Here is a 27,909-nt window from a genome sequence, read left to right as displayed (position 1 = left end):
CAGATGAGGCAGTATTGGTGATGGCAGGCATGATCCCGGTTGACATTCTGGCCAAAGAAATGAGTGTCCTGTACAATGCAAGACATATGGAGGGGCATGCCCAGCGTAGAAATGCAGCAAGGTCAGAGTCGCTTGATCTCTGGCAACGCAGATGGGACGAGTCTACGAAAGGTCGGTGGACGCACAGTCTCATTCCCAACATTAGGGTGTGGCTTGAGCGAAAACATGGGGAGACCAACTACCACATTACCCAGTTCCTCACGGGACAGGGTGGTTGCTACAGGCAGCATCTGCACCGCTTTGGGTTGGATGATTTTCCGAACTGTCCCAGATGCGATGGCATACCGGAGGATCCAGAGCATATGATGTTTCACTGCCCACGATTTGCGATGGAGACAAGGAGCTTAAACCAGGTGCTGGGCAGGAGCGGGACCCCCATCTGCGTCTCCCCTTTCGATTTCTCCTTTGAGGTAGGGGAGGATATTACTATCTAAGTGACTATCTTTCCATTTGGACTGCTTTCATTAAAGTCGTTTCTTTATTTAGCTTTCAACTATTGTTTACCTGTCTGTCTGTCTTTCCGCAGTAGGCAGGTCACATCATCCGAATGGGCAAGGGGAAATAATTATGGTGACAAAAAAGGACCTGGTAGATCCTATTTCAGATGGAGCGACCAAGGACACCAGATAGGATGTTTTGCTCATAAATAGAGGACTTTAATCGACTTTCCTGTGTACAAACAACTAAATAAAGAAGACAATGATTACACAATGGTCAAAGCATATACATATGTATATATATTTTCTATTTGATGAGGAACACTATGGAATAGTTCGAAAATTAGTTATAATAATCTGATTACAAATATTATTGTCTGTTATTGTCGTTATTTGCATGTTTGTTCGTTACAATATATAATTTCCTATTTGTTTTTCCTCTTTTCAATTTAAAATTACATTTTAGTTTGATTTTCCTTTTTTTTGCAAAAATAGAATCATTTACTCATCTTCGATATTGATTTTTCTATCTTTTATCTTTTTTTTTTTTAATTTGTTCAATCAAACGATTATTGTCATAAAGGAAAGGCCTTTTTTAATCGATTTAGATTCTGACTATATAAAGTCGGCTTACTAAAATTCTAATAAACTCTACTTGGCGTGGAAATTGCGAAGCATTTTACAAATTTTCTTAAGTTATTTTTATAATAGATATCATAAGATTTAATTCTGTTTATTTTCATTTATCATTGATTCCATTATTTTAGTTTTAACGCTCTAGATTTTAACCAATCTATATTTTATTGTTCGGTTTATTTTGAGTAAAATGTGCACTATAAAAGGAATTTCTGATTTATAAACGTTCTTTTATTAGAAAAAAATGTTTACTTTAAAATTTTCAAACCTTTTTTCACATGTGGTGATATTTTATCGTGATATGAGACTCATGGAGCATTGTGATGTGTTAGAATTTTTTTACCATAAATTTAATCATTTGTTTACCCCTTAGTTTGATGGTCGGATAAAGTGAAATGAAGAAATTCAAATATTCAAGATAATCTAATTATTTGCACCAACAAAAATAGCCTAGAAAATGCGAAGGAAAGCGGATTCTTTTGAAACATAATCTTCGCTTTTCATAGAGAACGATAAGGTACCTAAAAATTACGCGTCGAAACAGCCTCTCTATGTCAAAAGAACTTACATAGAAGACGGGAGGTCTTACCCAAATTTAACTTAGATACCATAGCGGTACAAAATTATCTTTTCCACAATTGGCTCGTCGACCCGACTAGCCTGTATCTATAAATCAAATTCCTTTCATAAAATCCTACTCCTGGTCTATAGATCTCTAATTAAAGTCACGATTGACCAAACATACCTAAAGCTCTTCTGGAAGACAAAAAGGGAATTTCAAAGCAACTGGAGGTCCTTGAGAGGAGCTATAGGAAAGAACCTCTTGGAAATCTAAGGAATACCTGGGCAAGAAGCTGTAAAAATTGGAAGCTCTGAAGGCCATATTCAGGCCGAATCGGAAGCTATCCGGTCTTCTCAAAGCAGGGGGGCCATACTTTAGACTGGAAGTGGAAACCAAGTTTGGTGCGAGTAATGCAACGATAAAGGACGATCAAGCAAACTCTCGACACAAAATGGAAGTGGAGAATGTAAGAGGTATTTCTACCGATATTCCTCTAGGCAATGCCAATAATAATGGAAAAATATAAGAGAATCGTTAGAATTCACAAACGGAACCTTCAAGATTTCTGGTGATTCCGGATTCCAGGTTTCTTCGACACCTGCAGGTCACTTGATGGTCCTAATGAATGATTCAAAGCCTGGGACGATCAGTCCTGAATCTGCACAGGGGCCCATCTGAAATGGCTTCGGCCATGAAGCCTCACCAGCGGTTATCTGGTACCATAAGAACCGGGATAGTCATCTGTTGTGGTTACGTCCACATGGCGTGCAGAGGTTTTCAAGCTTCGAAGTTGCGCTTACAATTCAATTGCCGTACTCCTTAGTTCGGTAGAGGGCGTAGATAAGTTGGCATCCGTACACAGCGACACTCTGATGGTGGTTTCAAAAATCAATCCATATCTTAAGAAGACGGCGGAATTAAGCCTAAACAGCGGGAACTCACGTTAGGCTATGCGGATCTTCTGCGATAGGCCGATGCCATATCGTTCGGAATGTTCAGATAGAAGGCAAAGATCATCAGTCGCCCAATACGGTTCATTTCTGAGGTAGTCTGTAATATTGGCATACCTACGGTAATTGATAAGCCGAAGTTTATTGAAAAAGAGTACGTGAAATGGTTTAGCTTCAAGATCAGCTCACTTGATCTGCTCTTTCAATGCTTCAGATGTCTGGGTTTTCACCATTGGATGGTTGATTAAGATGCCAAAGATAATGTCTGCGCCCGTTGCTCGCAGAGTGGTCATATGGTGTTCTTCTGCAGCAATGAGATGTACTGCTGGACGTTTGTATTTCGATAGCCCCAGGTCAGTCATATGTTCTGGTCGATGTTGTGCCCTATTTACGCCCCGAGGATGGTTAATGGATTAATACCCACCACTAAATGCCATGTCGCTCAGACTGGGGTAGTTGAATTCCGCTTGAATAACTGCGTGATGGATGCACACCTAGATTCCACCAGTGTTTCGAGTCGCAGTTATAATCGAGGCGTATATGTCTCAATCGCAGAGCCATTCGCAGGTTTTAAGTAAAAATGTCCTGTCCGCCAACAGACCACTTAAAAAAGTATATCTTGTATCTGAATGTGGTACACTATTCATCGACACAGCAAGATTGACCAGTGCACATCTTGCCACCGTGCTATACGGAAGGGAATAGTATTGTCTGAAACGCTAGTGAAGCAAGATTTATTCCTCTTTAATGTCCCATCAAATGTTTACACGTACATTTGAGAACTCCAGGGGTGTCAGTGATGTCATCTTATAAGAAGCTGTTGAGGCAGGCGAAAGAAAAAGTCTCAAGGCCTTTCGTCAGTGATGACCCTTCGGAAAGGGTCTGCCAGATATACAAAGTAGAACAAAGTGGCAACATTGCCGCTATTAAGGTGAGTGAAGAGCCTATGCCTTGCTGGGTGAACTGTTTTCAAGATCCAACTCTGTAGTGTCTCTAGGCAATCGCATTCCTCTACAGTGTTGTAAGATCGAGAAGAGCATAACGAGGTTCAGGTCTCGGAAGTCATCTGATTGGAATAGGATGGCTGACAAGATATACAAAAGCATCTGGTGGGCCATCGCATCTTACTTTCAGTGTCTGTATAAGTGTTAACTACGGAAGGATTATTTCCTGACAAGTTGTTGTACTCCTGGAGTCACGAGTGAAGGACAAAATTAATCCTTGATCTCTCTTCACTCGTCCTTTGGTAGGATCCTGGAAAGGATTATGATTACATGAAAACACCCTACCATCGGAAAGGCAGTACGGCTTCCGAACTGGCTGTGTTGTCAAAACTTTATCGCAGTTCCATTTATATGGAACATAATGATGGACGAACTGTTACGTGAGCTACTTCAGTGGTTAAATGTGCAACACACATGCGAATAATCTCTTCAGTCTTGTTGAGAAGAACAGCCGAGTTGAGCTGGAGCAGCAGATTGTCAAAATTGCTGTCAGGATCTGTGTGGCGTACTTAGGAGTCGCAATCGCGGGATATGCACACTTGTACGTGCACTTTATCGAGTTCAGGACGCATTTAACTAAATTCGGGTCTGTGTCGTACGTACTCGAGGAGGGCGATCAGACTTGAATCTGCAAGTGGCTCATCTGAAATGACCCTTGCCACGGAGCCGCTTGGATCCTTATGGAAGTTTCATTGTGGTTGTGGTTGTCCCCATTATCTCCTTAATAGCAGCAAAACTGTTAAATATTTCTCGCATCAACTGGTATGAACATTGATCCTGTACTCAGTATAGGTGAGTACCATTGCGCCAGTCACTGCGGGGCTCTGATTTTGGTCTCCAAATCGATCCACATCCGAAGAGGACCGTGCCATTATGCCCACTTGCGAGGCACTCACGTTAAACCCCCATGATCTTTATGTCAGCCCTAATAAAGTGAAGGAAGCAATCAAATGAATGAAATCGGAGAAAGCAACAGGACCTAACAACATCACATCTGAGGTCTCCAAAGCGAAGAGCTGGCACCCATCAGTGTGACCCGGTGGGTTCTTTAATCAAGTTATTAAGGAGTGTAGAACACCTAATTAGCTAGAAAGCAACATCATCTCAATATAGAAAAAGAACGATCCGGTTACTGTCCCATTCCATGAAGATATTTTAACGAACTCTTGACAACATCCTTGAAACAACAGCGATTCGAACTGGGTTTCTCAAGAACTACGGAACTACTAATGTGATATGCGCTGCGCGGTTACACATACAGAAACACCGTGAGAAGCGTCGTCCTCTTTCCATTGCATTTCTGGATCAAAGTAAGGCAATCGGCCGTGTGCCTCAAAAATTCATCTGGTGTTTTCTGCGCAACACAAAGTTCCAGAGAAACTTCCACAACAGGCATTGTTTGTACGGCATTAACGATTATCTCTATTTGTTCCTCTCTGGTGCGTAGGCCAAAATAGTTATGGGAAGGATACTCAGAAAATGAAACCAACATGGAAAAAAAGGGAAAGAGGAAACTTACGACGCAGGAGCTGGGAACCCCAGAACGGGCGGCTTCTGGGAGTGACCAAGCGGAAATATCGATGGCCGAATATCCCTCGACCGCATTGTCTTGTTGTGTATAACCTAGCCCCCTTGACATCTGATGCTACTGGTGATTTACAGTTGGACGCAGACGTGTTCAAACGAAGCAAGAGCTTACTAAGGACACCAGCCAGAGGGGGTTCTCAAAAATCGAGAAATCGACCCGTCAAAGAAAATCACCTCAATTCTTTGCCCCCTACCTAAGATGGCAAAAAATAAAAAGCGTAGTAAAAGCTACGCGTGAAGGTGTGTTCAAAAGGAGTAATCCGAACGACACCTATAGAAAGCGAAGCCCTGACCCGCAGCAATTTCCTTTCATGCAGCTTGGAAGAAAAATCGTTTAGACAGGTCCAAAAACATTAGATCTGTATTCACTTAAAGGATCTCGACGAAGTAACATCCAGAGGAGAAATTTGTACTGCATTGAAGAGCAATTTAAGCTAGAGGAACTGGGTAAAGAATACATTGTGCGTCTGAGAAAAGCCTTTGGTAGTACTTGGACGGCCACAACGCGACTACCAGTATACGCAGCGCAGAAACTGCTTTTGCCGGAAAAGTTCAGATCGGATGGGTTGTCTGACGGCTGGGAGAGCAGATTTCACTAAAGAGGTGCTTCAAGTCCCTTATGTTTGGACACGGCCCGAAGGCGGCCGTAATCGGTCCGGTCAATGCAGAAGATGCGGGGAGAAAATCCATTACCAAAGAGTGGAATAGGAACCTCTATGACTATTCTGCAAAGGAGCAGAGAAATCAGGATTTACTTGAGCAGAATGTCAATGATTCTCACATGGAAATTCTTCATAAGTGGACCAGACTAAAACCATCACATAGGCTTATGGCTTACAGATTCGACTGATGGGGCGGGGATGTAAGCTTGCGGTCACCAAGCCTTGTGTAGGCAAAAATGAGCGTCTTACACTATCTGAGACATGCTAGACAACCTTATTTACGACGCGTGACAAGTGATTGCCGGTGATTTTAATGCATTGCGAATGGGAAAGTAGATAGAATGATGCAAAAAAACGAAGTCCATTAGAAACCTTTTGCCTAGTTAAATATAACTTTAGTCAACGAAGGTAAAAACCCCCTTTGAAAAGGAGGATGTGGCTCAATCGTATACGCTTGTCAGTCCTGCACTGGTGCGTGGTATGTCGTGGGCGTCAACAGAATTGTGATGGGATGATTCAGAGCCCGCAGGTAACATGTCCTACCCTCTTACTTAAATTCAAAATCAACAAGGGGCTTTTGCCCAGTAAGGGAGGGGTCCTAACACCTTTGAGAGATTTCTGAATATGACGCCAATTTCTGAACTAACCACAGACGAGTTATGGGAGATATGCAATAGAATAGGAAACGACAAAGCTCCGGGGAAAAGGAGTAAGGCCCTTGAGCTCGCCGTGAACTCCAGAGCGGATATGCTCGCTGAGTTGTTCGAAATGAGCATATTTGAAGGGATATTTCCTGTACCATGGAAACCGCAGAAACTGGTATTGCTACCTAAGGCTGGTAAACCTCCTAGTGAGCCATTCTACCGTTAATCCATATGTCTTCTAGACACTGTGGGCAAAATTCTGGAGCGGGTAATCTGCAATAGATTGCTCCTGGTTGGTGAGAGACAAGGAAGCCCGTCAGATTGGGAGTATGGGTTCATTAAAAGCCATCAGAAAGCCATCGATGCCATCAAGTTGGTTACTGGATTGGACGAACATGCGATTCACCGAAAGGGTAGTATCAGCAAATATTGCGTAGTATTGCCGATAGCTATTTACGAAAACGGACGCTCTAGTATGAAACCGATGACGAACTGCAGGAGTACGTTGTCCCTACGGGTGTCCCATAGGGTCCCGTACTGGACCCACTACTGTAGAAAGTCATGTACAACGATGTACTTTTCTTTCGGTTCCGGAGGAATTGATGGTGGTGGGTTACTGCGACGCCATGGCAGTGGCACTGGTTGGTGGGATTACCAGTGCTGCGGATGTGGGACCAGAAGAACTTGAAATTTTTGTAAGCCAATGCCGTCTCGACCCTGGCCATATGCTTCTTCCTGTACACCATTGTCAGTGTCTTTACTGAAGTTCGTAAAGCTTTAAAGTGACCGAAATGAGCATGGCTTCCTGAAGACTTATATTTTACCCTTGCTTAGGGTTTAGCGTGCCAAACGGAGCTTTCTCAGTTGCCAACCAGAATAGGTAAGAGCGCAGGGACCTTAGGATAAATGGACATAACGAGAAACTATATTAGCATTGGTAAAAAATCAGTCAAGTACTTGATCGTATATCAAACGAATGAGGATGAGATCTTAGTTGATTGTCACCAGGTTGAACTTAGCAAGATTGTGCATAATATGGGAATTGATACCAGTGATTTATAAAGGAACGTAGATGAAAGAAGGGTGTAAGGATATATTGGAGAGTGGTGGAAAGCCGAGCGCGTTAGGCCAGGTGGAAATAGACAGATTAAACTCACCAGAAAGAATGAAGGAAAGAGAATGGGAAACCACAGCTAGAATTTCCGATGACCTGCTGAAAAATTCCTCAGGCAGGTTAGAGGTATGCATAGGAAGTAACAAATGGACTTAATTGTGTGAAGTATATAGGGCAATGCAATCTTAAAGTGACAGGAGGTAGGGAAAGTACCCAAATCCAAAGGGAGTGTAGCCTTCTCAATACTCTTAATTTTATTGTCTTAGCCAGGTGACAGAAGTGGAAATGATGCGGGACGGGTATGCCAGGGTAGTTAGATTGAAACACAAAAGCCTCCTTCAAACACCTCACACATTTTGATATAAAAATGTTCAGCTAATAAATGACCCAGGACGGGACCATAGAAATTTCCTCCAGGGCTGTTGCAAGAGAGTGCAGTTCCCAACAAGGGTAAAAGCGTAGAGACCCGTAGGAGGAAGGGAAGTAACAAAGGAAGTAAGTTAGCTGGGATAGTACGAAGGCAATCGAGGCGTATCTTCTTTCTGATATCTGATATACTATTTCAGATGTACTGTTGCTCGTCACTAGAAGTTGATTTGATGAAACCTCCAGGCAACAATGGGTAGATTGGGTGTAATCGTCGAGATCGTAGAAAAACAGGAAACTAATAGGTGCCCTCTTTGGTGAGCTTCATCTATGAGAGAGGTTGCGGAGGTGTGGAGGTTTTGATCCTGGTGTAGTCGGAAATGTCATCGTGGCTTTGGTGGTGAAGCGAGGTTCCCTTTAAGTGTGAATTAGAGTGTTTTCTTTCAAAATTTTGACAGCTATTCAGACAAACTCTAGTTAGAATATTCTATCAACAGTTTTGCTGTTTTACTCAAAGACAATCCCAGGAAAGGTTACTGCAAAGAAAGAAGTTCACTCAATTAAGGCTTAGAAGAGAGTTCCTAGAGCACATTGGAAAGGTTACGTAGATTGAAGTAGGCATTGGTTGCTGATACTCCAGCACAAAATCTGACCCTATGGTCACTTTGTCAAACCATGCCTCTGCAATTGATCGTCATACAATAAACGAATCTGTGATGGTGCAAATAAGTTCGTTAGTTACATGTTTATAGATACATCTAATTTAAGCTTCAAGCTTCTACAAAAACAGAATCATAAGCCAAATTTACAAACTTTCAATCCCGGCCATGATATAAGCCAGGCTCTAACTGAGATATATGAGATAAATACTCGCATCTAAGTTTTTCTTATTTTCAAAATTATATTCGCATATGTTTTTTCTGTCCTAGACATAAGATAAATTCATCAGTAAATTGTGACTTCTTGACAAACCGAATCGTGACACATCACAGTAGTTTTGATATTTGCGTAATCTACCGAAAACTGCTAAGCTAGCGACTACGGCAACTTTCAAAATTTTCAAATAACCCAAAGGAAAGGAACACGCATTAAAACTTACAGCAACTTCCATAACGCGAAAAATACCTTCGAAGTTAGAACCTCCGTAATTGACTTCATAGAACGTGAAAAGGAAAAGCACTACTTCCTTGAATTCCTAAAAGACATTCCACACGGATATAATATTATTATCTTTTTACTCGCGGAAAATAAGCTACAGCACTTGCTTTATCTAAAACGTTATATCCAAAAAATTGTTTGTTCTGCTATCAACCCTCTACCTAAAAAAGGATCCTACCTTAAACTTTCTAGAGTTTCTAAGTTGAAGCTTTAGTTACGCGCTTGAGACAAATTTGCTTGTGGAAATCCAGGTTGGCTGGAGCTATTTTCAGTAGTTTCGGTTATTATGCCTACAGGACATGTTATTGTCATATTGGAGTTTCATTTGCATACATAAATGGATATGAAATTGCATTCTAAAAACTATTCGTTTACATATTGTTCAGCGATTCCTTATGGTTTCGCCAAAGCCAGTCGCCACCGAGCGAAGACTCTATTTAAAACCTTTGATTTTTGAATGGTTTGTCCTTTTGTAAATGTTGGTCGTTTGGGAACAAATAACAAAAAAGTTACTCACGATATGTATATAATACACAGGCATAAAAACGGGGAAATAACTACGAAATGATCTGTAAGGATCGACATGTTCTACCAACACTTCTGGAACTTCCTATTGAGCCCCAGTTCCCATAACCATCCCTTGAAGCACAAAATGAACCAATTTGATTTTATTAATTTCCATACCCTCCTAGATATGTGGTATGTATGCTTCCTAACTGCGCCTTAGGCAACTACTCCTTCCCAAAAATTTGTTATAATTTAAAAATAAGGATTCGCTACACCAAATATTCTACATAGTTACTTGTGCCTCAGCGTTTTATATGATACGGAAACGATGTGGAATCCATCTCGTCCAAATGTCGGCCCTTCGTCTCTGGGACGACAATTACAATGAAGAGTAGGCCAGTACATGAGATGCTAGCATACAACCAGAAGGCACCATGCAATCCAAGCAATTCCTGAAAGGGAAACGAGCATTAATAATAAAGGACACTATGGCAACTGGATAGAGTGCAGGGAATGCATACTTACCTGAAAATCAACGAATGTCTTCACGCCTAAGAAAGCACAGAAATATCCAAAAGTTGCAGTTATTGCGCTCCCTAGTCCTCGGTATTCGAGAGGAAAAATTTCTCCAATTAGTAAGGATGATATTGGCGAGATCCCTTTAATATAGACAAAAAAGAAATTTATTCATATTTCAACTAGCAAATTCCTAGAAAGCAAATATGACCAATAATAATGACTATTTCTAATCTGAATTGACGATCATGAATCACAACACCAAAGCTACCCCAAAAATCACCGCACAGGTCCACCAGTACTTATGATAAATGTAGCTCCATTGGGGTGTGCCGTTGACATCCGCTTTATACCTTTGTCCTAGCCCGGCAAGGAAATATGGGATGGGCCACCAGTTCTCCCCATACTTGATGGGTTGGGATCGCACCACGTTCTTAATCGGCGAAAAGATCAAGTGGAAAAAATGGAAGCTCGACCGGAAATTTGAAACAAGTATGCTGGAATCAAAGAGGAAAAATTCACGAGGGATCACATTTTGGCGACACGTAATTTAAACCCTTCTTTTACTAATCACTGCCACCATAATATATTCTATCAAATTAAATCCGTTAGTACTACATTTCGTCCCCCCTTCGGACACCAGCTGAGGCACAGATTTTGGAGACCTCATCTAATTTATGTTCCTCCACGGAGAAATCTGTGGAAGACAGGCTCTCCACTTCAGTGGAAAACCTACACCCGGTGTCTACGGCGCGGTCAGACAAAGAGGGTAGTTCAGCAACTCTCTTAATGAGAGGAACTGGAAATTTGACCACGGCGGTCAGTCGGTGACACTGTTACCTAACTCTTCTAAAATACGGAGGAGGAAGGCTCGGCAGAAGCCTTCAGCCTCAAAAGAGATGGAACTACAGTCTTGCCTGTCAAAACCTTCTTTTCCGCCTATACCCGGAAAAACGGAAGAAAGGGAAGCTGATAATGTCGACGCAACTGGTAATGCCGGTGTGTAAATATAGATCCATGCAGCCCGGACTCCGTGAACCTGGGAGGGCTTCTAGCCGACGACAATGGCACTGCGAAAAAAGGCGAAGTTTCTTGGGAATGAGGACATGGTCGTTGCTACACCACCAAGTGTGTCGATATCCAGAGAAATCGGACGCAAGAATGCGGAACTTTCGGTGGAAAGTCAGGACAAGCTGGTAACCCCAGTGAGATCCATACTGAACCCAGCAGACTCTTCAGTTAGCGGCGATTTTCATATTAGACTGCACTTATATTATAGCTACAAACATAAGAGTTAGCCAAATCAACCTGCAGCATGCCAAAGCTTCTTCCTATATACTGGCGGCAAAACTGGCAAAGTTGCAGGGCTGTCCTTAGGTATTTCTGGTTCAAGAGCCGTGGGTTCGTTTTAACAGAATCTGTGATACTGGATCAGTCAAGGGGACCGGGATCTTCTACGATGAAAGATCCTCGAGACCGAGGGCCTGCGTTCTGATGTCAAAATTGTTAGAAGCAACCATGCTGAGATAACTCTGTTCCCAGGACCTTGTTGCAGATATCTTACAATACCACGTCAATGGTAAGAGGGGAAACATTATAGTAGCCTCTGCCTACTTACCCTACTAAGGGATCTGGTAGTGTATGCACAATTAAGTGGCCTTGAACTTTTAATAGGTTGTGATGCGAATGCTCAACATATTTGTTGGTGTTGTTGTTGATGACTCCTACGTTCGTGGGGCCAAGAAGAAGTGAAGTAATTGACCTAACAATCTGCACTTCAAAGTTGGTAGAGTTGATTACACACTGGCGAGTGCTAGACGAGGTCTCACTGTCAGATCACCGATGCCTAGAATTCAATCTGACTGTTGCAGGCGAACAGTCTGCAGTACAAAAACGGAACTCTTGGAAAACGGATTGGGTAAAGTTCAATGAACTTCTTGGCAATGAAGTACAATTCCCTAGGCGGCTAAGGACTCCTTTGGCACTAGAAGATGAATCGAAAACTCTGAACTGCACACTTTTAGAGTTTTATGAAGAGGCTTGTCCTATTTCCCGAGGCCAAAGCGGAAAAACGTTTCCTTGGTGGAACTGGGAACTGCAAAAACTCAGGAAATCAACCAGGCGACTTCTGAACCGTGCTTGCAAAGGTAATAAGAACGAAGAATGGTTAAATTTCAGGAACTCACAGCGTGAATATAAGAGGCTCGTTAGGTATTCCTTTAGATCGTACTGTGAGGAACTGGAAGACGAAAGAGAGACTTCAAGGCTGTGCAGAGTCCTCAAAAGGGATGAGTCGGCCAAGTTACACTCTTTTAGGGTTCAGTACAGACCCTCCTGGAAGTACACCACCCGGGAGAATGGGTGAGAGAAGTGGCAGGGGCAGAGTTGGCGGGAGAGCAAGGAGAAATGGGACACTGTGAAAGTGGTTGTCACCCATGAAAAGGTGGGAGCTGCCATGCTGTCCTTTGAAGATTTCAAAGAACCTGGCATGGATGGCATTTATCCGGCAATGCTAAAGGAGGGTATAGAACACGTAGAACGACCTCTAAGAATTATGTTTCGAAGATGTCTTGCTCTGGGCTACGTGCCTTCCTCTAGGCAAAAGGTTAAGGTAGTCTTCATACTGAAACTTGGGAAAGATGACTATTCTAATCCAAAGAACTTCAGGCAGAGCAGCTTGACTTCATTCTTGCTGAAAGGTTTGGAGAGACTGGTGGAGCATCACATTCGTGGAAATGCACTTAGATCGCACCCACTTAATGAAAACCAATATGCCTACCAGCGTGGAAAGTCCTGTGAGTCTGCTCTTCATTCTTTGGTCACAAAGATAGAGGATGCAACCTTGAATGGTGAGTACGCGATGGGAGTGTTCATGGACATTGAAGGGGCTTTTGACTGTGCGTCTTTTCAAAAACTTTGTGATGCCGCCAGAGGGCAGCATGGTGTTGATGATGCTTTAATTAAGTGGATCCATGCTATGTTGACGCAGAGATTGCTGTGCGCTGAGGTGGGTGTCGATCGCTATCTGACTGCAGAAGCAACGAAGGGCTGCCCCCAAAGAGGTGTGCTTTCGCCACTTCTGTGGAGTATGCTGATCGACTCACTACTATTCAAACTGCAAAATTTGCCAATACACATTCAAGCTTATGCTAATGACGTGGCTGATTGTTTGCAGCTGATCGGGATCTTGGAACGGTGTGAGGAATATACAACGTGCCGTTGATTTGATAGACAGTTGGTGCCTCAAACATGGTCTTTCAGTTAATCCAAATAAAACCACAATGATATTATTCACAAAAAGGAGAAAACTGGATCGACTTTGCCTCCCTGAGATGAGGGGAGGAGATATCTGAGAGTCACTCTAGATCTGAGAGTCACTCTAGATAAAAAAAACTTCTTTGGAACAAACATGTAGAGGTAAAGATGAAACAAACTCTCACAGCTTATGGGTTGTGAAGACGGACTTTTGTCTCGACTTAGGGACTCAGGCCCCATGTGGTAATATGGATAAACGTTGCCATCATTAGGCCGATGTTCGTATATGCATCCGTAGTGTGATGGGTTAAGGTGAGACAAAAAGGTTTTTACCGTAAACCAGCCGCACTGCAAAGAACTGTATGTCTGGGTATCACTGGTGCCATGAGCACGACATCCGGCGCAGCTCTTAATGCATTACTCAATTTGTAGCCCCTGGATATATTTATTTAAAGCACTACAATAAAAGCAGCTCATAGACTAATTCGATTAGATCTATAGGGAAACAACGGATGTGGGGGGCACAGAGCATTGGAAGATTCTCGTGTCCCCATACATCTGCTAGGTAGCAGATATGAAGTTACCCTGAAGCGTAGGGAGAACTGGGAAGACCCAGAGGAATGTGTGGCGGGATATACCGATTTTTTCTACACCGATGGCTCAAAAACAGAAGATGGTTCTGGAGCCGGAGTCTACCTCTCGAATAAAGACGAAAAGTGGGCTTTCCCTTTGGGACAATATGGAACGGTTTTTCAAGCTGAAGTTTATGCGATCCAAGGGCGGCAAACTGGGTGATTGACGAACGGTTGAAGAGCAGGCGCATCGCAATCTGCAGGGATACCCAAACTGCATTGAGGGCGTTGAGTAGTTCTTTGATCACCTCGCTCAGGAATGCAAAAACCGTTTGAACTCTATCTCTAGATTTAATACGGAGGAACTACTCTGGGTACGTGGTCACTGTGGCGTAGAGGGAAATGAAATCACGGATGCTTTAGCGAAAGAGAGGTCCATCTCCCCTATGCCGGGACCGGAACCAGCAATTGGAGTATCAGTAGCATTGACTAAGTCTGTTTTCAAAAACTGGGAACAAGCTTCCACAATGACCAATGACAGAGCCTAAATGCTGCTCGACACACCAAACTTTCCTGCCAGAACCGAACATGCACACAACAGTTTATCCTGTCGAAAAACAGGAGGACTTGCAGGTGTGTTGTGGGCATTCTAACAGGCCATAATTCACTAGTTGGGCATATGTTCAGAATAGGAATTACTCAAGATGATACGTGTCCCTCCTGTAATGAGGAAGCGGAATGCACGGAGCAATCCCAATGTGAATGCCCCGCCTAAGGACGCATCAGGCATTAGATCTTTGGTGCCGATGTTCTTCAGTTGCGACGGGTAGCGTCACATCCACTAAGGGAAATCCTGCGAAACGTTAACGAATCCGGAATATTCCGTTAGACGGTACCCACCCCCACACACACACTACATGTCTTTCTTCCTTAAGTTCAGATATGTTCTTCATGTTAACGTTACATTTTTTACTCTCTCTGGTCGGCGGACGTGACTCGACTCTGTTGTTGACACAAACTCATTCCTGACATTTTTTTCGCCCCAGTCTCATGTGAGTCCGTCAACTGTTTCTGCGGCCATTGAATGCTTTCAGCCTCGACAAGGACACCCACTTGAGTCCGTCTCGGGCGTCTAGTTTGAACGAATGCTCACTTCGTTCCAGAACTTTAAAGGGGCCCTCTTATGCTGGTTGGTTCGGCTTCCGAGGGGCATCCACCCTGATGAGGACCTGGTCACACGTCTTGAGATTTTCTGGACGGTGGAATCGGCCGGATCTTCGAAATCGCGTCCTTAAGCAGACGCAGCATTCCCGAGTCGTTTAATCCTTCTCTGATGTCCAGAACAAAATCGGCGAGGATAAGTAAGTTCACAGAATTATACTAAGATACATAACACATTACCATTTTGACGATAAGGTGACAAAACTGATCTAACATCTCATTTAATGGAATAACCGATTTATTACGGATATTTACGTTCTCCCGTCCCTTCTTCTTAGCCAGGAGCCTATAGTCCTTCAGTGTACCACTGTTACCACTTAACAACAGGTTCATGTACATATACCCTAAACAAAAGGCAGAATGCATGAAAACGATGCCCGCACTTTCAGCGCATGATTGGGGTCTGACAGAATCGGCTCAAGAAACGAAGTTGCTAAATTTCTTTTAATGGGAAAACAACTTAATCATAACTTACTTAATTACTTACCTAAAGAAAAAGCTATGGTGAACACAAGGACACATAACAATGGTATCCAATCAGCATTCCCCACTAATAATTCCGGTTCGTAGCCACTAAAAGTCGATGGCCTAGAGGTTTGCTCATAGTAAATGTATGAACCGAAACTTGCTAGTGCCAATGACATAAAGACGCTACTAGTTATCAACAACGGAATACGACCAACAATGTCAATCAAGAGTCCTGATAGCATTGAGGCTAACAGTTGGACGACAGCTACAGCGATGGCTCCTCCATGAGGATTCATTCCGTCGAATGTTTGACGGAATATTTTTACAGCATAAAATCCAAATGAATTTGCTCCTGAAAAAGAGGCACAAGAAAACTTTTTAGAAAGGATACCCTCGTAATATTGGCTTCCTTACCTGTAAATCTTTGAAAAATCATAAGACCGCAAGTTACCATTAATGCTTTAGTAAGGCGAACATTTTTGAATGGGTCCTGAATATATTTGAGCACTGAATCCACAGTAGTTGATGAATCCAAGTAGAGCTGGTTCCCTCTGAACGTGGATATATTCGATTTCATAATTGCTAGATCACGTCCTAAATTGACGTTAGGTCCTCGCAGCCAATAAAGTGAACTGAAAAAGGATAATCATAACCCAAGATTCTATCTAACATCAGTCAACTCACCGGAATGCTTCTTCATCCTTCATCTTGAGTAGTAGAAAACTTGGTGTTTCTGGTATATGCATTATTGTAAAAAATAATAGAATTGGTGCTACGGCTACTAGTAAAGCTAATTGTCTCCAGTTTAGATATACTCCTAGCGAGAAGGAAATCAAAATTCCAAGGTGTCCAGCTATTTTTTGTATAGCACTTAGAAACCCTCTAACGTCAGGTGAGGAAATCTCACTAACATAAACCTGAAACGGAAATAATTTAGGACGAAAAGATTGACTTAGAGTTAAAATTGACAAACCTGCGTAACCATCGATATAATTGAGCAGCAAAATCCAGCTAAGAAAGCGGTTATAAACATGGTCTCAACTGATTTCGCAAAAACTGTTAGCATCCATGATAAGGAAAATGGTAACGAGGTCAACGTTAAAACCCGCTTGCGTCCGTACCTCATGGCTATACCACCTACTAGTCCACCGAAAAGTGCTCCTAAATCATGAAATGAGATGAAAACATAAAATGCCACCCTCCCTCGACCTGTATAATTTAAGCTTACCTAACAAGGATAAACTCGCAATCCAGCTAGCCTGCTGATCAGAAACTGTGAAATTTGTAAGGTTTCCTTTATGCCTATTTTGTAGATCCTGAAGATTTGCAATGGCTGGACTAGCATAACCTTTCCCTAAACCAGCAGCAAGGGGCCCTAGCGAGACAGCGATTGCTGCAAGGACCTTCAATGGAAAGTTATTTCCGATGAAAGGGAGGTTTTCTACATTCGTTGAATGGTGACTTACCTGTGCACCTCGTCCTGGCTTTATTGGCAAACTGTTATTGTTGTGCTCAATTATGTCGGTGCTAATAAGGGGCTGAGTCGTGGTACGCTTGTCAAGCTTTATATCCTTAAATACGCTTAAATTTTTCTTAGGCAAATATTCACAGTTGTGATGAATGCAGGCCGTAGTAGGTTCCGTTCCAAAAATATCATTGACCTGAAATTGAAGAAAGGCTCGGTTATTGATCGGTAAAGGATAAAGATAGTATTAGGAGTATGGGCCTAGATTTTAAATCATATTGCTCCATAAGGAATAGTACCCTATTTCCTTCATTACTGAAGAGGACAGAACCTTATTTATAGTGCTCATACTTTTCTCCATCCGAGAGCCAGGAAGAGGAGGGGAAACTAAACGAAGAAGACGGGAAAACCGCAAAAGTTCTCTTCTGAATTCCTGAAACTTTAAAGTTTTGTCATTTGACCGACCCACTCAGATTCGTGTAATTTTGGACCCTATAGTGCGACGACCCAGGATGTTGTATATAAGTTTCCCTATTGAAACACTCGAGCTTCGAAAACTAAAGAGTTCGAAACTGAGAGGCTTGAAAAATTGTAAGTTCCGGCTTATTTATTGCATCACCAAAAATTCTCAGCACGCGTGAATAGATATTTTCCCAGCAGTCCTTCCTTATAAATTCAAACAATTTAACAATCTTCACCAATCAATTCGGTAAAACAAGCCTGACCTTTCGGAGTCCGGCGATAATATTGGTATAGAAAGCTTATCCGCAGCTCCGTGACTAAATACCAAAGAGCCCAAACCACGACATCACATCAGCGAGGAGCTGTTACTCCAAAAGAACGCCCTGAATATAAACGTGGGAGTTGAACAGTACCGCGCGCCCAATCAAGTTCGTATCCATTGTGTGCCCATAGAATAGTTTGCGGAATCAAAACGGAGTATCCCTGATACCTGGCCATCTCAATATGCAAACTCGATCATACGATGCTAACGAGAAGTATATTGACCCCTTACTAGAGCAAATGAAGTAGATACCAGTTAACATAAATGGAACTAAGGAACTCAATCCCGCTCGCAAACAGGGACTTTAATTGAAGCCTCGCTTACGATACGGGGAGTGACGCTCCGAGGTGCCCAAGTAGGTAGTTTTGATCCCGTAACTGGCAGTATACCTGCCTCGTAGGTAATAGCCTTGAGAAAGCTTCTCGGTGAAGAGCGAACCGCGAATGATCAGTACACGTCAGGACACACTTCGAGTCCCCGGAGTCGTCGATGGGGTAATGTGAACCTAGCTCTACCAAGGTGGCCAGATAGTGTGCATTGAACCGGTATTAGTAGACCGCGTTGCCCCGAGCGAGCGCTGATTCGTCCGTGAGTTCCGAAATCAGCTAAGCGTGGGTCAGGCCTCAGGGAACTGGGATAGGAACTGTGTCCCGAAAGGTACACCCGCTCCTGACTATTACAGCCCTTGCACACGATGCGTTGGTAAACCATCAGCGCCATTAAAGTGTGGCTGGAGATGGTTCAGCTTGACCTTGCGGAACAAAAGACGGAGACGGTCTTCATTATCAACCATTAGAAAAGGAATACTCTACCCTATTATATGCGGCACCGATCCGGGAGGAAGTACTAGTGTGTGAGAACAATCCGAGGAGGGTAAACATGACTTACTAGTTAGTGTCATTAAAGGTGTGCAGCGCCTTCAGGACAGTCTCAAACGAGGCAGCGTGTCTTTTTCCGGAAGTGATTGCGATGGGCATTTTGTCATAAGAAAAGCAGGATGAATCTACCTGAGAGTGATCCAGACTTCGGTATTCTGGATGGACGGCAAGGCGAGAGTCACTGAAAAAGTGGCCCTGTATTCAGGAGTGGATTTTGCGACGAAAAGGCGCCTCTAACTACCACATGACGCAATTCCTGTCAGGGCATGGTGGCTACAGGAAGTATCTGTACCGAGCCACCCTTTTGCCCTGAATGTGGTTGCACAACCTATGATCCGGAGCATGTCAAGAATACTGTTCACAATTTTGCTCCAAGAGGAGGAGACTGAAAGAGTTTCTCAACATCAGCATTGGCCCACAGTAAACCGTCGGGAAAATACTGAAGTCGGAGAAAAACTGGTGCACGGCGAATTCCGCAATCAACAGGATATAGTAGTAGGGCGCGAAAGCGGAAGGTTTGGTCGCTGAAAAATTCCGCGGGGAAGGATGAAGGAGAAAGTGAGGATGGTCTTAGTGGGTGAACCTGCAACCTGGCGCGTCGGGAGGTGTCTTTGTAAGATTTCCAAATTCATCCATAAACAAAAAAATTCGAACGGACAGTAAAGTCTTAAAAATTGATAGCTATCCCGAAGTCGAACAAGCCACCAGACGAGTCTTCGTCGTATAGGTCAATATACCTCTTAAATGCTGTCCTCAAACTTTTCGAGCGAGTAATCTATAATAGATGGTGGCAAGGGAAGGCGGTCTATCAGGGAGGCAGTTTGGATTCCGGAAAGCGAAATCAACGATCGCTTCGGCAAATTTGGTGAGAAATCTGGCTGAATTGACTATTGACTTCGACGTAAAAAACGTCTTCAACTCGGCGACTTTGTAGAAAATCATTGAGGCACTTGCCAGTCTGGGTACCCAGATATATCTTATAATTATTGCTCTCAAGTTTCTGACTAAAAGGCGGCTCTGTTGCGACTCAAATGAGAGGCTCTGGTGCAACTCAATTGAGAGGTTAGTTTCTGAAATGTGCACAACGCTCCTTCACAACGATAGCAAGGGTTCCCAGAAAGCTAGCTTTCTCCAACTTGAGCGGGAATTCTAACCATATAAGCTGGGCATTCTGGGTCTAAGCGAAGTAAGATGGTGGAACTCTGGAGAGTACCCCTCTCCCTCTTACAGCAATGAGCTTTTGGGTGTCGGGTTGCTTCAGACGGTTACCGGAAGGGAGGCGGTTTCTGACAGACTTCTAACTAAATCTGAATGCCAAGGCGGAATCTGACAACACCGTGTCCGGACATGCGATGGTTCCCAGATTTCTGCAACTTCCAACGGGCTCGTCATTGGTGGCACATTGTGCGAGCATAGAACCTGCCATAACGTCGGTTGGATATCAACTGACTGACGCCGATCAGCAATAGATCTAGAAGTTGTCTCATGGATCTGCGTAACAAAAGAGGCGGTAACATCGGCCTCAAAAGAGATTACCATCTGATCATCGTTTACTATGTTTGGATGTTGCGCACGCCACTTCTCGCGGGGTTGGGAAGCTGCAACCCCCACAACTTTACCATCGACTGCTTATATGGCCCAGCTGTCGCTCGACAGTGGGAAAGCTACCTTGCTGATTGGACGGCAGATATACTGAGTAACTCGCTGAGACTATCGATGAACGGCTTCAAAAATGTTTTTTTCTCGAGTGCTACACAGGTCGTCGGTCGAATCGACGAATAGAAGAAGTTGATTTCTCTACTGATCAGTACGGGTGATAGCGGGCGTTAAGCGCTCGAACTCTGATAACGAGCGAAATCTCGAAAAGTTCAGCGTAGCGAACGACGCGATAAGAAATAATTTGCTATTGCGCTGGGCAGGGAACCGGAGGATGCCGCACATCGCAACAATTTCAGAAATGTATACCCCATCACGAAAGAGTTTGTATGTCACAAATCTTTTGATGGTCCTGTGAAGGACGTCAACAGTCGATTCCAAAGAGGGGGACACGTTTCGAGTGTGACAGTTGCAGGGGCATCTGGGTGCTGCCTGCCGTCGCAAAAAAAAATATGTAGTTAAAATAATCCTAGAAAGCATCAAAGAATATCTCGAAAGTTTGGTCGACAGAGGGCAGGCTGGTTTCCGTTGCTGATCATCTTCCATTCACCAAATTAACGCCCCACGGATCATTTTGGAGCTTTACACGGAGTTTAGATTTTCGCTGGACTTGCTCTTCATCGAATTTGAGAAAGCTTTTGACAGCATTAACAAGGAGTGTATCTGGAGTGCTCTACATAGAAGGAACGTTCCGGAAAAAACTACTAGCTATTGTCAGAGCAACATATGATGGAAAAGTTACGTCCTACACCGAGGTAAAATCTCGGAGGATTTTGAGATACAAAGCGGAGTCCGCCAGAATTGCATCCTGACACCGATTTTTTTTTCTTCTTGTTATCGGTGACGTTCGTCCTGCTGTCCAGAGGAGGTGGAGGAATTCAGTGGTCCGTGACATCTTTCCTCGAGCACCTCGACTACATTGGTGACATCTGTTCGCTCTCTCATCGGGTCCTCGCCCTTGGACAAATTGCTCTGGATTTGGAAAGAGGCAAATAAAGTTGGACTGAAGATAAACACTGAGAAAACCAAAGTTCTTAGTCTGAAGGATCATCACACTCTTCTGGTATGCATTAATGGACAGAGCATCGAAGGCGTCGATCAATTTATTAAGCGGTTTCTACCGACAATGGCACCAAATTGGATGTTGCCCGACACATTAAGAGCGCTAGATCCGCTTTCGCTGCCGCGGTAACGTTCTTTCTGTGTTGCTATATGGGAGTAGCACATGGAAAGTGTCCACTATTACCCGAAAGCTTCAAACTTTCCTAAATACTTGTCTACGACGTCTCATCGGGGTACGCTGGCCTAACACTATCTCAAACGAAGAACACACGTACGCACTGTGATCGGAAGACGGAAGTGAATATGTCACAACATGCAATGGAATCCACTCTCCCAGGATGGTCGACGAGTGAGTCGCCCCAAGGGCACTTGACGCAGAACACTTTGAGCATCTCAGCAAGTCGAGCGGGGTCGAGGCATCATCGTAAGTTTGGTTGACGTGCTACACCACTCCAAGGGGTGAATTCATTTCTAGAGTAGTTATTACAGCGTTATTGTACGCAGTGCATGTATGGGCAATCGTGCTAGGTAAAATCAACAATAGAAGAAAAATAACAATGGCGTATCAAGTTAGTGTCCTTAAAAGTCCCTCATCAAACGACATCTGACAACGATTCTTACATAATAACAGGGATAAAGCCTATCGATATCTTGGCGACTGAAACCCTACGGATTCACGAACCAACTTATAGAACTAGTCAACCTAACGCGGTTCGACAACAGTTGGCAAGGAACCTATCACTGTTAGAATGACAGAAGCGATGAGACTAGAGCAATAAAGGACGCTGGACTCATTGGTTGATACCGAACGTCGAGACCTGGATTAAACGAAGACATTGTAATGTAGGCTATGACTTGACCGAACTTTTAGCGGGCATGGCATGGTGGCTATCGAGGATCACCGATTTAGTCTTGATGATCTACGGAACTGACCGAGATGTGAGTACGTAACGGAGGATGTGGAGCATGTACTCTTCCATTGCCAAAAGTGGTCGGTAGTCAATATCTACTTATCAGCGGAAAGCATCGAGAAAAATATGTTGAGTTCGATCGAGGTGTGGAGAACAGTGGAAGAAGCAATGAAGAATGTTCACGAAATACCAAGGCAGGAGGGGTTTAGAAGGAAGAAAGACAGGGAGATAATCATCAAATACTGATGAAGCCTCCCGACGTAATACCATAAGGTAGTCCCACGGGGAGACTGGAAGAAGGAAGTGGTTTTAGAGGTTAAAAATTCACATAGCCGTCTGAAAGAACTACCATATATAACAACGGAATACCGGAAGCAGGCCACTTCGGATATAAATGTTTTGTGTTCATATTGTGTGTGAAATTTCCTATGAACGTTTTTCCATTCGTACATAGCTAAAAATTCTAAATATTCCTGGATATATCCAACTCCACCATTAATATGAGTCCACTTTACATGACGATAACGTTATACGCATCTTAGATTCCGGTAAATTTACGTGAAATACATTTTGAGGCCTAGATTTTGGATAGATGCACTATTGGGAAATTTTTAAGTTATTGGATAGGTTCTGAGAGCGAGACCTAATACATCGCCTGAATACAACACTGCATGTAATCCATAGTTGATGCCCCCATAGAGGACCATTGGGAGGTGAACCGAAAATAGCTAACAACACACATAGGGTAGATACCATTTGGCGCATGGGGAGACGGCCAATCATACGGTCATGAGTGCATCTGAAAATTCCTTGGCAAACATCAGGTGGCTCGAAAAAACATATTTCGCCGTAATCACCAAAAGAAAAGAATGGTCGATAAATGGCCAGGAGCCTTTTGGAATTTCAGACTTAATAATCTTCACTGCCGGGTCAGTCATGGAAAATGGATCGAGCGCAGGGCTGTTTTCGGGAAAGCCGATTATAGAACTGGCCCGACCATATTCCAGGCGGATATATATGCCATTTTATTGGCAACAGAAGAAAGTTTGGCGCAAAAATGGAGGGACACCATTCTGTTCCGACAGTCGGGCAGAATTATGAGCCTAAAAAGCAACGACATATTAAGGCAGTTGGTGTGGAGTTGTCATCAGGTGCTGCTGAAACTTGGCCGACTGAACGAAACATTCCAGATGTGGATCCCAGGGCACTCAAACATCGCTAATAATGAAGAAACTGACTGACTAGTTCGCCAAGGTTCTAGAAAAAATCAGAGTACCCGTCGAGCTTGGCGCCTATGTGCCTCCCCTTGACGAACGGTATCCACGACTTGCATGACAGCATCAACTGGGGATCTCCCTGCTCTAAAACCGAACTGCCGGGGGAATAATTTTCTAACAACGCATATCACTTAAACCAAGTTACTTCAAATGCGCTTTTCCAGCAGTGTGAAGCATCCAAACTGGGCGATATGAAGAGCGCAACTCAGGGTCGCCTTTCCTTTTGCTGATCAGTGCAAGCCTCGCCTCTTTCCAACGAGAAAGGACAATGCCCTGTTTCAGACAAGCGTTAAATGCGGCGAGCAGTAGGTCTGGCCGATATTGGAACACTAGTTTGTATACCTATCCTGGCGCCTTCCTGTTTTTGATAGAGAGAACTGCCTGCTCCAACTCTTTTATAGAGAAAAGTGGGCAGCCCTCAGCGCTCTCCGCACCGATGTTGTCATTCAGGCGGGTACGCAGCGAATAGTGTCCATACAATGCGGCCCATCTGACTCTGACGCGAAGATTACGTCTGAAATGCTTCCTTCGCAACCTGGACACCGGAACTTTGGGGTGGGTCCAGTGTTTAAACTACAAGCCCTATTCTGGTCGCTATTTCGAGAATTCATTCCTCCCTGGAGTTTGGGTGAGGCATGCCCCATTCAAGTGCTCTAATATTGAAGTCACCCCCGACCAGGATTCGTCTCTCTGTAGCTAAGATAGCGTCCTCCAGAACATCAAGCGTCCCTCGAAAGTCGGCATCGTTTCATTCGGTATTAGATAGATACTGAGGAAACTTATCCCAAAACACCGAGTCCCGACAAAGCCGGTCCCTCGGCCTTAGGCAAGAACCCTAAGGTGCGAATCATGTTGGCCGCGTCCTTGCTCTTTCCAGTTCTGACCTGGAGACTGGACACCGCCCTGAGCTCGCAGTGTGGGCAAAGTTCTCATCGGACTTGCCAGGGTCCCTGCATAGGACGCAACACTCCATTTCGTGATGCAGGTGTTCGCTTCCGGACATTGCTTACCTCCGGAAATTCCTGTTTGATGGTCTCTTCTACCTCGTTATTTTCCGTAAGGCGGTCAAGGTTTCGGGTTTCCAGATAGCATGTTGGTTTTAGACTAGAAACCAAAGCTTTATCTCAGAAGCCCTTTGACTACTCCACAGAGCGTACCTTTATTTGTTGTTCTCAGGCCTAATTAGATTGAAACACTTCTGCTCCGCAACGAGCAACGCATTTTCGTGCTGCATATAAACGCAGCCAGCTCACTCTACCTTTCCACTATCACCTCGTTTGTTTTGTTTTTGTTCGCCATTTAAGTGTCAGGAATGCGTATACCCTCGGGGAAAAAGCCCCTACCCCAATTCCCTGAGGCCTGACCTACCATTAGGGGATCCCGACAACTTTTTCGAGGCTACTACCTAGGAGCTAGGTATTATGCCAGCTGGGAGGTCAGAACTAGGAAAAGGAGGTGGTTTTACTGAGTAAGAGTCTCACATAACTGCATGGCAGGAGCCAGCAGTAGATTTCGAACCTTCCACTTTCCAACGCTGAAAAAAAAAACAGGCAGACAGATGGACAGAGACACATTGAATCGATTCTAATAAGGTTTTGTTTCACACAAACCCTCAAAAGGTGTCACCTTTTACTCTCTTTATTTATGCCAATACTCTACTACTGAAGGAACTTTTCAGTTCATATCCTTTTAACTTTCTTTTATTTGATATTCGATTAATCACTTCCTTCATAACCACTCATGATGGCCCTTCGAAGCCCACCGGAAATTAGGAAAGTAATGGCACCAATCAGATGCAAATGCGGCCCAAGTTCAGGGAACAATCAGATTTTAACTCCATCATGAACGAACGACAATGATTCATTGCTTTTGATGTATCAAACATCCCTAAGCACTCCCTAAAGGGTTACAAATCAAACCCCCAATCTCAGTTAAAACACAACCATTTATATCTTTGAATCTTTGTTCAAAAAAGTTCAAAAACTTTTTTATCTAAAATTCTAAATGTGTCCTGTTTCGTGCCACAGGACTCATTGGCCTAATTCCATTTATCCAAACTTTTGCCATTAAAACATTTTCTAAAAGGCCTCGGTCACCCCTTCTGCATGTCCATGGTGGTTTCCGAATTATTTGACACACACTTTAACAATAATTCATCGAACTTTCGTCCTGTTCAATTGTAAATCGAAGCGTTAGATATATGTAGGTAACCCAAGCATGGTGGCATACCATTTTTCAAACGTGACATGCGGGACAATGAAGCTTAAAATGTTTGAGAGAATTTCCTGCTCAATTTTGTTTAATAGGCAGTTTTTGTTCATCAAATTTTAGGACAATTTATATTGGAACCTTCCAAAGGATACGCGTTTTATGCGGGCTCTTGGGTCTTACTCGGATTTAACAGGGAAAAGATTGCTCGGCGCTCATTTAAAGGAGCAAAATATGATGGCAATTTATGTTCTGACGGAAGAGGAGATGAGATGGTTGAAAGTTCCTGTAACTTCGCTGGAATTTTAATTCTAAGCCGCTAAGTTGTTTGAAAGGTTTACCCCATTCAGATGCTCATCACGCCCGCTAGGGAGCTGTATTGTGAACCCCAGGTGCCACATTAACCGCAAACGCGGAAATGAGTTTGTGCTCAGAACGAAACATCCTGGACTCCATAAATAAGCCCAATTATCTCCGGGTCAACCTCAACTATGTTGCCCTAGGTGCTCTAATCCTTGAACTGAAAGGGATATCTGCAGTAGTTTGAACTTTTTCCAGCGAGACTGGATTCTCTTCACTTATCACTTAGACCATGTGCTTAGAGGAGAAAAGGTCAATTAAGGATCTCATATTTGAATGGGAGTTTAAGCCACTTTTTCCAGCTTTATTCAGAAAAGAAGGAAACAATAATAAAAGTGAAAACGTAAACTTGCTCGTAATTTACGCCAACTCCTTACCCACCACATACACCCAAAAAATCACTGTCAACATGCGAGTAATATATCCAACCGAGAGACGATTTTGTTTACAAACTTCTCCTCAGGACTTTTAAGGATATGTGGGTCTAGGTCTAGGTCTACTCACCATGATTTGGCTCTTGTAGGATTCCTTCTCAAAGCTCTCCTTAAAATGCATCGTCAATATTTGTACAATTAAAACATCCTTTTTCGAAAAAAGACCACAACCAACGGAATCACTTAACTCTGCACTAATCGATATCGCTCCCGTCTCAGGACTCTCGGAACCGACCGATACGGGAAGAACCAAATTTCAAATTATCCAATTATTAATTTTATTCTGTTGCTATTTTCATATTCTGCCAGTTGATGTGTTGAACTCAACAAAAAAAACCAAAACACCCGGTTTACACGGCAAGAGTGGTGTGCATGTGATGTGAGTGGAAGAGAACGATTTTTTGAACCTTCAGAAAAAAACAAATAAAACCGGAGAAGCAAGGACGATTACTTCCTTCCGACACCCATTGCAACTGGAAAGTTTATATAAATTTTGCCTCGAGTTGCCTGACAGCTCTCCGCAATGAAGCAGGGAAATGCCATTGGTAACGGGTGACAGGGCGCATGACTCGTTCGTCCTGGTACGGGTGCCAGGCTCCTTTTCCTTACATGTCCTCTGCATCCAACATACATAGAAGTGGCGTGAAATGGAGAGGAATCTATGCATGTACGTGCTCACGGGTGAAGGTAGTATCTGTAGTGGGTCAAATTCATTTGGCAATAGGAATTATTGCTACTTGAACTGTACCGTTCGGATGGAGTTTAGGAAATTGGTCCGGTAATTATGTTTAGGCTCGACGTCACGTTCAGGGGGCACTATTAAACTTGAGATGCTTCCTCGTATCGACCAGCACTTGGATGGTTTTCAAAGATGAAAAAAGGAAGTTGAACATTCAGAGGAAGATTGTGATTATTTCAAAACAATTTTCGAAATGGTTTATCCTGGAAAAAGGTTTCAGCACTATCGGATGATTGATTGATATGTAGTAGGAAAGCCCCTAGATGGAAAACGCTTGTACAGTCCCTATTGTTATGACCCTACGAAAAATCAGGAGCAGACCTAATAGTAGCGAGCTATGTTGAAGGCGAAAACCACACAGTAAGCACCTTTATTATCACTTTCTGGTAAACCCCATCAACAAGAGCAAACTAAAA

The 27,909-nt window shown here is 43.4% G+C and overlaps 1 protein-coding gene across 1 annotated transcript; it reads right to left on the bottom strand.

The window, feature by feature from the left end:
• Nucleotides 1-769: 769 nt before the first annotated feature.
• Nucleotides 770-27,245, bottom strand: LOC119652903 (facilitated trehalose transporter Tret1-like). The gene is made up of 9 exons (XM_038057279.1): nt 26,825-27,245; nt 17,186-17,380; nt 16,948-17,122; nt 16,693-16,880; nt 16,404-16,636; nt 16,134-16,351; nt 15,739-16,071; nt 10,213-10,346; nt 770-10,139 (listed from the first exon to the last, which is right to left on the bottom strand). Exons 1-9 carry the CDS (start codon nt 26,873-26,875, stop codon nt 9,990-9,992), a joined length of 1,677 nt encoding a protein of 558 aa, XP_037913207.1. The 5' UTR covers nt 26,876-27,245; the 3' UTR covers nt 770-9,989.
• Nucleotides 27,246-27,909: the final 664 nt, after the last annotated feature.

This window comes from Hermetia illucens, chromosome 3, assembly GCF_905115235.1.
Source record: "Hermetia illucens chromosome 3, iHerIll2.2.curated.20191125, whole genome shotgun sequence".
Classification (NCBI taxonomy): Eukaryota; Metazoa; Arthropoda; class Insecta; order Diptera; family Stratiomyidae; genus Hermetia; species Hermetia illucens.
This window is presented reverse-complemented; position numbering and strand designations above follow the sequence as displayed.

What these genes read in the sequence shown, in the direction of transcription:
- LOC119652903 (XM_038057279.1), bottom strand. Translation starts at nt 26,875, where the DNA reads ATGCATTTTAAGGAGAGCTTTGAGAAGGAATCCTACAAGAGCCAAATC. An exon ending in AAGGATGAAGAAGCATTCCG is followed by an intron (nt 16,352 to 16,403) that starts GTGAGTTGACTG and finishes ATCCTTTTTCAG; the next exon opens with TTCACTTTATTGGCTGCGAG. An exon ending in GATTTTTCAAAGATTTACAG is followed by an intron (nt 16,072 to 16,133) that starts GTAAGGAAGCCA and finishes CCTCTTTTTCAG; the next exon opens with GAGCAAATTCATTTGGATTT.